At 35.3% G+C, this 15,000-nt stretch overlaps 2 protein-coding genes across 2 annotated transcripts in view; one reads left to right on the forward strand and one right to left on the reverse strand.

The window, feature by feature from the left end:
• The window catches only part of LOC122249617 (voltage-dependent calcium channel subunit alpha-2/delta-3), a 75,813-nt gene extending 67,614 nt beyond the window's left edge, over nt 1-8,199 (forward strand). The window contains exon 31 of the mRNA XM_086549208.1: nt 3,969-8,199. Within this exon, the coding sequence (XP_086405334.1) occupies nt 3,969-4,082 (114 nt within the window). The 3' untranslated portion in view covers nt 4,083-8,199. The remainder of the gene's footprint in view (nt 1-3,968) is intronic.
• A 4,790-nt stretch (nt 8,200-12,989) lies between these two features.
• Nucleotides 12,990-15,000, reverse strand: part of LOC122249619 (uncharacterized) — an 8,219-nt gene continuing 6,208 nt past the window's right edge. The window contains exons 7-8 of the mRNA XM_043010677.2: nt 14,193-14,276; nt 12,990-13,839 (exon numbers count right to left, since the gene is read on the reverse strand). Of these exons, the coding sequence (XP_042866611.2) occupies nt 13,417-13,839; nt 14,193-14,276 (507 nt within the window). The 3' untranslated portion in view covers nt 12,990-13,416. The remainder of the gene's footprint in view (nt 13,840-14,192; nt 14,277-15,000) is intronic.

Below are 15,000 nucleotides of genomic sequence, written 5' to 3' on the forward strand. Positions count from 1 at the left end.
GCTCAAGTGAAAATAACAGTGATAGTTATTATTCATGAAGTATTCAATATTCTCAGTGTAATATTACTGGAGTTTATACTGTGAGGTTGTAATGGACAACACAACCACACACTTTTATTACTGCTTCTGTACTATCAGGAACCTATCCATATATTGAAAAGTTGTGGGCTAGTCTCTTTTTATCTGCTTTTCCCCCTTCCATTTTTCTCAGTCACTAATTGAAGTTGTGTGCTTTACTTTTTTTTCTTTAAGGTATACAACAGCTTTATTTACTATTTTTACTTGTCACACTTCACACTTGTTTTTGATAGACATTGTGCTTTAAATCTAATTTTTTTTTTCTTCTTCATTACATAAATAACACTACATTTATTTCAATACTGCACTTATGAGAAACACACACAAATATATATATATATATATATATATATATATATATATATATATATATATATATATATTATATATATATATTATATATCTATGTGATGTGTATAATATATATATATATATATATATATATATCTATATATATATATATATATATATATATTATATATGTATGTATATTATATTATATTTATGTATATATATATTATGTATATTTATGTATATATATATATATGTACATATAAGTAAATTATATATATATATATATATATATATATATATATATATATATATATATATATATATATATATATATATATATATACATATACATACATACATGCATACATACATACATATACACACACACACACATATACATAGATACATACATACATACATACATACATACATACAAACATATATACATAAAGCTCTCATATTTTTATTGCTCTCTTTCTTTCTTTCTTTCTTTTTCCCAGCTATTATATTTCCTTTTCCTGAGTCTTCCCATCATGTTGAGTTTGCCCCCTCCTCCCCATGTACCTTTGCTAGCCAGATTTCCAGCTAGCCCTTGAAACCGTTTTGTGGTAGCTCATGTACCGTTTGTGCTCGCTCCTTCCTGTTAGTATATATAACCCCTTTAGAGCGCAGTGGATGCTAGACAGGTCATGTTTTTTTCCTCCTCCTCCTTTCTAAATATTATGGTCTTGACTCTGAGAGTACCAATGTCTTGCATCTGGAGTATAATAAAGACACTATGCGCCACTATGTATCTGTGACATAGATTTTGATAAACAGTGTACATAAAGCTCTTGTAGGGAGCTAAACCCACTGCCCACACTCTGGCTCTGCGTAATGAGGAATCCCCCTTTTCCTTCTCCCACATGATACGGGTTTTACATTCCGCAGGCTTTTTACAGACTGTGTTTCCCGACAAGCATGACAAGGGATTCACAGTCTTATAGAGATATATTTTCTCTAGATTATTACTGATAGCTGTTGAATAATTATTGTGTATTATGGTGATTCAGATGATGGTGATTGTTGTTAGTGTAACAGATTTTTTTTATTTGTTTATACATTTTATTTATTTATCATTTATGGAACCCCAAACAGTTACAGAAGCATGAATAAACTCCACATGACCTGTTTCAAATCCAGGCAAAAATGAGATCATTTCCTGAATATCTTTGAGCACTGTACATTTTTTGCTGATATGAAGTACCATATATTAAGGACATGACAGTGGCTTTATGTTTTAATAACCATTATTGATCTTTATTATGATCTGAACTGATAAGTTCTTTTAAACACAAAGAGCACAGTCATGGTAATCTATCCATTGAAACCATCGCACATGTATAGTTTTAATCATTTGTTTTAAACAATTATTCATATTCTCATTAATTTTTGAATACCTTTGATACATTGATCTGTTCCTTTAAGATAACAATCCACTCCTTTTAAACAGTAATATACATTCTTTGTGAAGATAGCAATTCATCACATTTATATCCTATATCATTTGTTTTTATTTACACGGACTGTTAAGTTCACTGAGCGATGACAGGAAATGATTTCAAAACCGTAAGGCATGACACTCATATAAATGTTCCCTAATCAGCTACAACATAAAGTGGCCCAGTACCCACAGGTGCCAATACCTCATGTACAAGGATGTATTGTTACTGTTTTGTTTGCCTGAGGAAGTCAAGCAGTGACATATTGTAAAATAGAAGTTTAACCTAGTTTTCCTTTTTTTCTGTAACGTACTCCCATCCGACCTTTTTTGTGATGTACTGTTTTAAGGAGTAAATGTTTCTTAGTGTTACCTTGACTGGATCTCCTTTTTTTTTATCAAACTTTAGAAGGTAACCCTTTACTTAGTAGATTTAAAAAAAAATCTGAGATGATATTCGTAAATATCAATACACTGGTGATCATTATAAGCAAAAGTATATTGACTTAATTTCAGATGATCTCATATATTTGTGTGTTTGCCAGTGCTCATATTTATTCAATGCAAATAATGCAGTTTTTTGTAACTATTCTCCAAATAATACTCAAAATGAAATATACATACTAAATCATGAGTATAAAATGCTACTAATTTTTATAGCCATAGCAGAGGAAAATATGTCATATACTATATTTCTATAGATATATTTCATAATGTGCATAGGAACTGACTGCCTTCTTGGAGAAAAATGAGTGAGTGTATGCAAGTGTGAATGCATGGCTGATTGACAGAGAGAGGGAGAGGGAGAGGGTGGGAGAGAGGTAGGGAGAGAGGGAGGGAGAGAAGGAGGGAGATAGGGAGGGAGAGAGGGAGATAGGGAGGGAGAGAGGGAGATAGGGAAAGAGAGAGGGAGAGAGGGAGGGAGAGAGGGAAAGAGAGAGGGAAAGAGAGAGGGAAATAGAGAGGGAGAGAGAGAGAGGGGGAGAGAGAGGGGGAGAGAGAGGGAGACGGAGGGAGAGAGGGAAAGAGAGAGGGAAAGAGATAGAGGGGGAGAGAGAGGGGGAGAGAGAGAGGGGGAGGGAGGGAGAGGGAGGGAGAGGGAGGGAGAGAGAAGGGAGGGAGGAGAGGGGGAAGGGAGGAGAGAGAGGAGGAGAGAGAGAGGAGGGAGGGAGAGGAGAGAGAGAGGAGAGAGGAGAGAGAGAGAGAGAGAAGGAGAGAGTGAGAGAGAGTGAGAGAGAGAGAGAGAGGAAGAGGTAGAGAGAGAGAGAGAGAGAGAGAGAGAGAGAGAGAGAGAGAGAGGGGGGGAGAGAGGGGGAGGGAGGGAGAGAGGGAGAGAGGGAGAGAGGGAGAGAGGGAGAGAGGGAGAGAGGGAGAGAGGGAGAGAGGGAGAGAGAGAGAGAGGGAGAGAGAGAGAGAGAGAGAGAGAGAGAGAGAGAGAGAGAGAGAGAGATTGATATATGTATATTCATTATGAGATATTTGGCTTAAAGTATGTATATGTTGAAATTTCTTTTCAACCAGTACAAAAATTCTCTTCAGACATGACAAATTTTGAAAGCTCCTAACAATAAGGGATAAAAGCATAATCACTTGTTTTTACCATTATGATGAGTATTTTTGATTTTCCATAAATCTTGTCTGTTAATAGAAAGATATTCATTATACGATATGTCACATACTGAATCCACATGTATTAATCTATCAAAACAGGTTTTTCTTACATTCAAATTCATCATAAAGATATTGCTAGATATTTCTCAGGCATACAATCTTAGCAAATTGGGGATAAGTGCTTGGAATTATTAACTGATTTTTTTTTTCTTTTTTTCATTGTAAATATTATTTAGGTAATGATAATTTATTATGATTTGATTCTGAAATGGTCATCAATAAGTGATATTTATCAACACTTAATATGTGTATCAGTGCTAGTTTTCAAGTGTATTTGGGCAAGTCCAAATCTATGATTTTTTTTTCTCGTCAGAATATTAGAGTCAGTCAAACTATTCCCACTTGATATTTTTTGCTCACATACAATAGACTTTAGTTAGGCACAGATATGACAGACATGACTTGATTCTTTGTCTCATACCCGTGACGGACATTGTCATTTCAGGAACACGAGATCAAGCAGTGCGGAGGAGCTGGTTCTCTCATCCTTCCATCAGTAACCATGTTATCACTGCTGGTGGTGGCACATGTGTGTAGCAACCTGAAGCTCTACTCGTGATAGTTGTGTTGACTACAGTAGCAAAGGCATGTGGAGGAAAACAAAATCAATGGTGTTATGTCGAAGTAGTGTTTCATTTGCTTCGTTTAGTATTAATATATTGGTCTACATTGTGATCTAGGGAAGGGGAGAGAATTTTTTGTGTATTGAGAGCTTTTTTTAACTAGTTGTGCAAGGATGAGTATTTGAGAGGTTGAACTCTGAATATGAATAAATCTGTTATAAGACCTACTTAATACTCTCTTTATATAGGGGACATTTCCTCTTTCTCGTGTGTACATACTGTGTGATTTTCTTATGGATATACCAGAAGGTGCAGTCTGTCAGGAAACAACACTCCTATCTTATAATAGCCAGAGTCTGAAAAGTTTGTTTCTGAACATAGCAGACTGAATGTTAAGAGATAAGGGCTTCGTTCAACCAAAATATATCCTAGAGTTTTTAGAATATTCTTCACCAGCAATCAAGTGCATCCATGACAAGAAGAGAAAGCAGAAAATGACAAGGCAAGACACTGCAGTTGTTCCAGGGAAATTCAAAATTGGCTCTTCCCACATGGATGAGACCCCCTTTTTTGAACTGCTTAAGTGACCCAGTCCAGTGTTGACTTGTAAAGAAGAGACAATACAGTTTTTTTTCTCTCTCTCACTCTGGGAGTGTATAAAAATGCTCCTCTTTTCCAGGCATGACATCCCTAACCCACCTTTAGCATAAGGATTAAAATTCTTCAGACTTACCTTGTGCTGCTGGACCTTACGAAGAGCGTCAATGACACACTCTTTGGCTGGAATGTTAAGAGGAAATCCTTTTTGGAAAAAGTGTTATTCAAAAAAAAAGACAGCGACGTCAATACTGAGTTGGGATAAAGTACTCGTAAGAAAAATAATGATGATGTGAGTTTTTTATCTTTGTACATATATTAAATCAGTGATGATTGGTTGGTTTGTGTAATCATTGTGTTTCTGCAGATAATACTAAAATATCAATGCTCCTATATTACTAAGATAAATAAGGATTTCATTCTGTTATAAATCCTTTCTTTATTTTGGTCAATGTATTTTTCTCATAATTTTAACACCTGATTCTCTGAATTCATCTGTTTTATATAATACCAAAATGGTCATTTTTGCTAATATCCAATCTTATGAAAAGTAATACTACAAACTTCAATGAGGTATTCAAATGGAAAATACTATATTTATTAAAAAATGAACTTATATGTAGCTTAGAACTATCAGATAATTTTCCTAGACATTTTGGCTCATAGACAAATAGTAATCTTCATTTTTTAAGAGATAAGTTTGTGCCATTTTATGTTTTGTGATTAGAATATAGGAATTTTTACCAATAGGAAATCGTAGCGAGATTCCCAGGTGAAGCATATTTACCGAAAATAAAAATCCATATCAAGGGAGTGGCATATCACTCGGGTGATTCACACTTGTTATACTTTTTATTCTTGCCTCGAGAAGGTAATATCAACTCAATTGTGATGTTTTTTCTTTATTGTTATTAGTGGTTTAATATTTTTTCTTTGATCCAAGACATATAAATATATATATAGATATATACAACAGTATTAGGGGCTTGGTGCCTCAACTGTGATGACGTGTAATTTCTGCTACAGTAGGATGGTCTTGTTATCGCTTGAATAGCAATACAATATCTTTAGGGATGTTTGTACAGCTGATATTATAGCACCAGTAAAAAAGACAAATGTAGATTAAGACATGACTCTTAAATCTTTTTGCTGAATCAAAAAACACGATTGGCAGGAATTTCAGCCAAAGGGTAACACAATTACAATATTGGTGAAGAAGGGGAAAAAAAAGGAAAATAGGGAAAAAAATTATAAATCAAATCATTGAAACAGTTTTATAATTAGATATGGCATTAAATTTCAAATACCCTTTGTTTTCTAACATTTATTGATACATGAATTCATCAGCTTTTCTAACAGCCCCTAAAGATGGTGTTTTGCTACCATCTCTTAGTTTTCAAAGAGGCATTGGCATGACAAAGTTTTGTTTAGAATTAGCAAACGTTTGGTATCACATTTATTACACTTAAAAGGAAGATACTATTAGATTGAAAGTTAATAATTTTCAGATATGTAAATATTCATCATGATGTGCTATACATGTACTGTTGTAGTCGCATGGTAAACTGGAGTCCATAATTCGAAACTAGAAGATATTTAAGGATATTTAAAAAAAATCAAGATGGTTTTATTCCATGTGGATAATTACATACTCTTAGTAACCCATTGTACATGTAAATTACTGTACGGTATTGTTTTTCTGATCTTATAACTTGTACTTGTTGTCAAGTTTCTACTGGATGATAGCCCGGTTGCAGGAGAATTGCATATACATATTCAACAAGAAGAGTGATGGACTTCATACTGTGTCATCTAAATCCAGCCACATGTAGCTGGGACTCCTGGTTTTGTCAAGCCACATTCATGCTCACGTAAGAAAACTTGAAGGCCATAATTCTTCCCATAGAAATATGTTATGTTTTTTTCTCTACCTGTTGTGGATTGCAGATAAATGTAGTTGCGTTATGAAAGAAAATTATTCAGTTATTATGTTCATCGGGTGGATAATCCGATGTGAAATTAGGGCAAATAATTCAGCCTTGGCTGCAGTTTTAGGTCTAATAGCCATTAAAAGGAGTAAATATTAGATTGAGTCCACCATAATTATAAGTGGCATATTAACTGCAAATCATAAACAATCATATAATATTTTGCATATGATCTGCAGCCAAGGGTCCTTCAATTGATATTGTGTACATGCTGTAGCAGTTTATTGATGTGCATACTTATGTGTATGATTATATGGCATATCGATAGTCCTTTGTTGAGAATATTGTGCATGTATTATTAGTACGTATATTGTTTTCATGGTGCACATATTTGATCCTACCATTTCCTGTTTGTTGTTATTTTGGTTAGTATTTTGTGCATCTCCATTTACACTTTATCATAACTTTCCCATTTAATTACAAGATGCACATTTGAAAAATTGTTAGAGTTATGTCCACTCAGTTAACAGCAGTGTATGTACCGCAACCTGACTAGTACATACTTTTATTATTTGTCCGGTTTCAACATATTTGAATGTATACCTGCTGTTTCTTTTTAAGGATTTTGCGTCACAATAGCGACCATATTTTTGGCTGCCAGGTGATAATGCAGGTGTAGATATAATCATTTATATATTATCATTTGTAGACCATAGGTGAAAATTGTCAACTACGGGCTTGTGTGCACTGTAAACTTCTTGAATCTTTGTTCTTGTGGTATTTCTCCCGTGGATTTTCTTTCTCATCTCTTTCATGTGGGTTCCTTCTCTATAAACTGCATAATATGGAAATGATCCCTGTAGGTAATTGATGAGTAGTGGAGAAATTTTGCTAATACAGAAATTACTGATGCTTTATATAGAAATGTGTATGTCTCCACTTTTAGCGAGGAACTTCGCCTTTTGGCTGAGTTTCCGCGTCTGAAGTTGGCAATCAGTTATAATACTGTGAGGAAGTTAGGAAGATTTAGTAAACCAAGGAATGTTTAGAATACCTTCCATGCAATTATTTCATGGTACCATACTTCAGAATTTATTTATATAGGGAAATGCTACCTTGTATTATGACAGAATCCCTGCATTGTAATTCATTTCATAATGGGCAATTTTAGGTACTATATCAGTTAAGGGCCAAGTTAAGAAGGGCGAGAGGTCTCCCAGACTGTGGACCAACCAGCACCCCGCACCAATTAGAGTCTTGTCCTCCACCCGCCAGGAACTCACACCAACCAGTCTTGCAGACCTGTACGCTATATCATTACCTTTTTATAGAAAGCATTCCAGGCATGTTCGTTCTACTGTCACTGTTTTGGAATGCAGCTAAAGCATAGGATTTGATTCAGCTATAGAGAACATGGCTTTTCTTTCATACCATTGTGATTATGTGTATGTTTGTGTGTGTATTATATCACACACACACACACACACACACACACACACACACACACACACACACACACACACACACACACACACACACACACACACACACACACACACACACACACACACACACACACACACACAAAGTCATTCTTCATTCATTCACTCAAACACGCTCTCTAACTGAATCAAGCCGTGTTCCGCCACTTAAGAAAAAAAGTTCCTCAAAACAACAGAGTGTGCTTTAACTCTCTTGGTCATATCTTGTATTGGAAAGCTCTTGTGAGACATCTATACTTTCCAACTAAGGCTTTTTAAAAGCTGGTGCTGTAAGAGGTTATCAGGACAAGTTTTTTTGTCATTGATTTACCTCGACAATATTCCTCAGGCTGTGTGTCTGGGCCTTACCCACAAGCACACAGAAGGGGGATGGTAAGTCATCATGTTCAGCGGCGAACTCTTCAAGAATGATAAAGTTTTCAACACCTTACAGTATCAATTAGTATTTGCAAGCTATATATTGGTTAAAATTTAGATTATGGTTATCAGTGAAATAGGACTGAAAAGTGAATGGATTTTAATCCTTTAGATTTTCATGAGAAAAACAGGTAAACCTAATGATTGTTTCAAGTTTGTTAAATGTTTTCTCTACCATTCTCAAATTGAATGTAAAAGAATTACCATCCCTCATTAGTCATGCATTGTCCATATAGTGGCTGTAGCCAGAGAGATTCATGTGAGATGACTGTCCAAAAGTAATGTAAAGATATATTTTTGAAGAAGATACTAGTGTAAGGATAATGTAAGTTTTTATTTCACTTTTTTTCTCCAAACTGAGCACATTCGCACGACAAAAGTCCACTAATTAACAAAGCACTGAATCTGAACTAATCCTTGAAGCAAATGCACCAATCCTCTCCAGGTTTGTATAGATCATCCTGCACGAGTCAGTTCCGAGTACGTAGAGAGAGCACACGCCCCAAGACGGTGCCGAGGAAGCATCCGTCACACATCAAGTGAGGGGAGACCTTTCGCCCTGGGGTCATTAGTGAGGGGAAGCTGATGACCTGTATCCGCGGGTCAGCTTAGGTCAGGTACAGGAGAACCACCTGCTCAACTCCATCAGAAATTTTTGAAATGCTATGTGATGAAGAGCCATTTCAATGGATTTTTTTTAGGTCATTCGCAAATAATGTAACCTGCATAATAAACTTTAAAAAAAGAATCTCAGAGCGAGGATATTTTTTCAAAGACAAACTTCTAGCTTCTGGTTTCTGAAGCAGGGATGAATACTATGTTTTTTTTTTCTCTTTTTTAAATAATGCTTTGGGGGCAGTGAGTCAATGGTTCAGTGGGCCTGATCTCTGACCCGTAGCCGGGAGAACAGTGACCTGAACGTCTTGCTGTTGTCTGACCAGCGCTGCCTGAGGTAAGCTCAGCGGGAATGTAGGAGTAGAGTGGAGTCTTGTAGGTCAATATTACTTGCCTTGCAGGTCACGCACACCTGTGTCCGTCTACGTAGCTCTCATGCAAGGTCAATGGCTTGTCTTTCATCTGCCTTTGACCTTTTATTCCTTTTTGACAGTTGAACTGGCAAGATGTTGATAAAAATATATATAGATCTTAGATAATGCGTCCGTGTCAATGTCGTAATTACTACCACAGAAGTATACTATATATGCTGTAACTGTAATGATCTTATAGTTACTCAGTTTTCATGATGTAGTCACTTCCCACCTACAGATTGTGTCATGTTGATTCATAAAGAAATACAAGTACTGAAGGTTTCCTTTCGAGAATGTGTTTCAGAAACAAATCTCAAGGAAAGAGATGAATTCTAGCAGCATCAATATCAAATCAATTCAATCTGATAGAAAAGTCATAGACTGAGCCGGCTGGTCGAAGCACTTGGCTACACAAGACGCGTGATATTAACCGTCAATACTCGACTTTCAGCATTAACTGTATAGAGCAGGCATCCAAGTGAGTAGGTCACACTATAAACATTGTGTAGCTATTTTTCACAAGTGCGACATCAAGTATAACAAAGAGGAGTCTTTTTGTGGGAATGGCTGCAATCTGTTGAAGACAAAAGAGGAAGAACATTAAATCATTTTTCTTTTTTGTAGAGCGGATCTGAAATACCTCATTCAAGGTGAGGTGAGGTTTTTGGTGAAGACAATATGGATTTAATCGCTTCATTCTTTATGTCCGCGGAGGTTGTGGAATACATCCCAAGGCCAGTGCGGCTAGGGGATGTATTATAAAGTCACTCCGGCCATAAAAGGGGTTTTGAGCAGTTTGCACATTTTAGCCAACAAAAATACGCCTTAGGTCAGGTAGTCACGATTCCCAGGCGGTGCTCGATAGTAACCTTCTCTTCTTTGACTATCTTGGCCGAGTTGGATACGAGGAACACAGTCTTTTCATTCTCAATTCATCTCCATTTGTTCATGGATGAATCAGGGGGTAGGATCAGGTAGAAAAAATAAAAAATGTATACATATATGATAACCAAATACAGTAAAAAAAAGAAAGAAATGAACTCATTGCTTTTTAAAAAAAAGTGTAACCAATGTGTATTAAGTGTTCATCTGTTTCTCATTAAGATGGAGATGTGTGGTTTTGTATAACCAACCTTTCTAATTCCAGTAAACGACTTTTTGTGTCCTGGAAATGAGTGTTCCTGTTGTTCCAGTACCGGCGTGGCTTTGAATTGTCCCAGCTTCTCTTGTTTGTCGATGTTGCCTCGGTGTATGAGTGCTCTGTTTATGTTCGCCATTTTACTCTTGATTTTTGATCGAGGTCGTTCACCATCCACTCCCCCACCCTCCACTTACAAGAACTACAGACATGTACACTCACGATGACAACTATTTTCTTTTGTTTTTAATGCTTCTGTTTACATGTGCGAAATTATATATATAATCTCAAAAAACTCTTGTCTTCCAAGCACATGATAACACTTAATTACTTCCTGTACCTCACACTGAAGACTCAGCATGTCCAAAACCGAAATTCAACTTCCAAAGAGTTTTTTATGGAGTCATCAACAGGCATCTAAAAATGATTAAAAGTTTTGATTATTGTGAGTCACACTAATAATCGTTTCACTCCATTTTGATATTTTGATAATACACTGAGAGCTAGACAATTTAACAAATTTAGTGATGACAAAGACCTAGTGAATCATCATCGTGATGGATTTGGAATAGGCCACAGACATTATTCATAACAAGATTGTTAAGATTAAAGTAATGAATGGAATTCCCTAAAAATAATTAATAGTGCATATTCACCATGGATGAGTCATTCTAAATTTGACATTCGGCCATGTTTAACAAGCCCATCAACGAGGAAAAGAGTCATTCACAGGCCACTACTTAAAAAAAAAAAAAAAAAATCATCCATACGTAATTCAGTATCTCTCGTTTTCAATTCCATGAGTTGATGACGCCACAACACCAAGCACCAAGCACCCACAACACCTAACAGACATACCACCTCGGAGCACTCCTTCACCGACCCCGGCATGGCTTCGTAGCTGAACTTTCAGGTGACGTGTTCTTCTAACCTCCCTGCGTAACGGTTTCTTCCATGCGACGCCTTCACTCCTCACGAGAGTTTATTTGTATCTTGAGGACACAATAAAATGTTAATTGTCTCTGTTGCCTTTGATTTTTTGAAAGCATTAAGCTTCCTTCTCATGAATTATATGTATTTTTTTTTTTTTGCCTCGCTTGACTAGAAAGGTTGCGGTTGAAGACTAAAATGTGTCAGTGAGACAGAAAGATAGAGGATGGAGAATAACGTGTGTGTGTGTGGTGAATTTGTAGTATGTAAATGTATACACGCATGTTAACAGTGTGTGTGCGCTACTGGAGACACACACACACACACACACACACATATATGCATATACATATGTGCATATATACATATATATATATATATATATATATATATATATATATATATATATATATATATATACATATACATATACATATACATCTATATGTGGTCACCCTCGAGTTTGTTCCTGAGCTCGTAGAAACGATATATATATATATATATATATATATATATATATATATATATATACATATATATATATACATACATATATATATATATACATATATACATATACATTTATATAATATATATATACATATTATATACTATATATATATATATATATATATATATATATATATTATATATATATATATATATATATATATAATATATATATATATATGTATATAATATACACACATACACACACACACACACACACACACACACACACACACACCACACACACACACACACACACACACACACACACACACACACACACACACACAACACACACACACACACACACACACACACACACACACACACACACACACACACATATATATGCATGCACGTGCATACTATAACACACACACACACACACACATATATATATATATATATATATATATATATATATATATATATATATATATATATGTATTATATGTATATATATATATATATGTATATATATATAATATATATATATATATATATATAAATATATATATAAATATATATATAATATATATCTATATATATATATATATATATATATATATATATATATATATATATATATATATATATATATATATATATATATATATATATATATATATATATATATATATATATATATATATATATATATATATATATATATATATATATTTATGTATACATATGTATATATGTATATGTATATATATGTGTATATATATATATATATATATATATATATATATATATATATATATATATATATATATATATTTAAGAAACGAATACGACTCGTGTTTGTAATGGAACAAAGACCATGTATTTGATAAACAAAAGAATACGGTTCTATAAACAAGTAATCAATGTTTATTAGCTATCACAATATCACGAAGTGCCATGACATGGTTATCAATATACGAATAAAAACAAATATTTTACATTATCAAGGCAAAACATTGAATGACTAGGTATATTTACATTCTGCATATGTAAATTGTGTATCAAGATTTAAAAAGCAACGTCTAAATGCAAGGAATCTCCTGCAACAGAAGTGCTGTTGAAAATGACCTGAAATGTTGACGAGATATATTTATAAGTTGTCAACGAAAGCAACACATATTGACATAAACAACAAAACGAACTGTTAATTTAGAAGATATACATATCGCACAAGTCTGTCACTTTATAATGCGTATAATTAATAGGAAATGATATCTAACGGATTCACACATGGAGTAAAAAGACGAATATTTACAACTTAGGACAATCTTCTAGAAACGCGTTTGCGTTTCGGGAGCTTCAGATGGGTTGAACGAACTGCTTCTTGTTGACGCCCGACTTCCTGGACCATCGTCGTCTGAAGGAACTATCTCCACAGGGCCATCCTCTTGCGAATGACGTCCTTTGGGAAAGTCCTCGGGGATCTCTGTATGATCATTTCCCCGAAGATCTTCCTCTGGAGGAGTTATCTGTTGGACATTTGTCTGGTGTGCTGTCTCACGAACCTCTGTGGGGACTCGTCCATCAGACCTGCTTGGAGACCCAGGCATCGAAGTGTTCTTATCAATGTGACCCGTACTGTCTTGAGATCCATTTTCGTCGGCTGCGTTGTCCTCGGATCTCATGTCGTTGTGCTGAGTCTCCTCGACCATCGTAGGTGCAGGAACCTCAGTCTCGAAAGCAGAATTCGAGGTCTTCGCGGTTAAGAGAGAAACAAATCGTTAGTCAAATAGTATCGAATAGGAAAATATAAACACGCAACAAAATAAGGTCACGGATGGACGGATAGGTAAATATATAGACAAATATAGATGAATACACAAACTGAGAAATGAAATGAATTGGCAGGTTGGCGGATAAATTGATTGTCTGATAAATGAATAAATAAACAAATATATAAACAAAAATAAATGTCAAATGAACATATATACAAATGTATGCACGTAAACATAGACAAATATGAATAAAAAATATTCTAAGCTAAACAAATAGACAGACAGAAATTGGTAAATAATAAGAAAAAAATATAAAAATATTCCTTCCATACCATAGCAAGAGCATCTTGGTAGGACGGCAGGTTGCCTACGACCTCATCATAAACTGGGGGAGAGTCCTCGGGTCTGGTAGGAGACTGGAAACACAAATAGAAATGAATATGGGTGCTTCTTTTATTGTACAACGGAGACGTAAACTAAAGATTTTAACTATTTAAATCAAAATCAATACTATTGTGGCTACTTTCAGTTGCTTCAGTTGGGCGGGTGCTTTATGGTGTGTTAAGGGATGTGTTCTCCAAGCTAAAGGAAGGAAAGACAGCAGGCATCCCCAGTGAACTGCTGAAGAAGGCATTAGTTAAAGTGGCCACTCTCCCTCTCCTGAGATGCGGCACCTGAGACCAGACCAATCCCAATTCAGAATAAACTCATAGTAAGCACGGCCATGAGCTGCTTACAGCCTACATCGACCTCAAGAAAATATTCTACGTAGTGCCTATAGAATCTCTCCAGGAGATCTCGAGACAGACGTATTTCAATGACGATTACTGAACTAATAGCATGCCTATATACCAGTACTGGAAGAAAATAATAGCTTCCCTCTGAATCCACAAGTGAGGCGAGGAAGTGTCCTTGCATCGACACTTTTCAACACTACTGGGTAGCGCCGTCACCCAAGCTCAATACGGATCAACGCGGGGTAGCATTAAGGTCACAGGCCTTGATTTCGTCGATTGGACTGTTATCCTGTCTTGAGTCTAAGGAGACCCCAGTGGCGGATTTTGGTGTATTGAGCAGTGGTCCCATATGTTTCAAGAACTTGCGGGTCTACTAGAAGAACTGGCTCAGTCGATACATGCT

The sequence above is a fragment of the Penaeus japonicus genome, unplaced genomic scaffold (genome assembly GCF_977035675.1).
Source record: "Penaeus japonicus unplaced genomic scaffold, GWHDUDI00000001_assembly GWHDUDI00000022, whole genome shotgun sequence".
Lineage (NCBI taxonomy): Eukaryota > Metazoa > Arthropoda > Malacostraca > Decapoda > Penaeidae > Penaeus > Penaeus japonicus.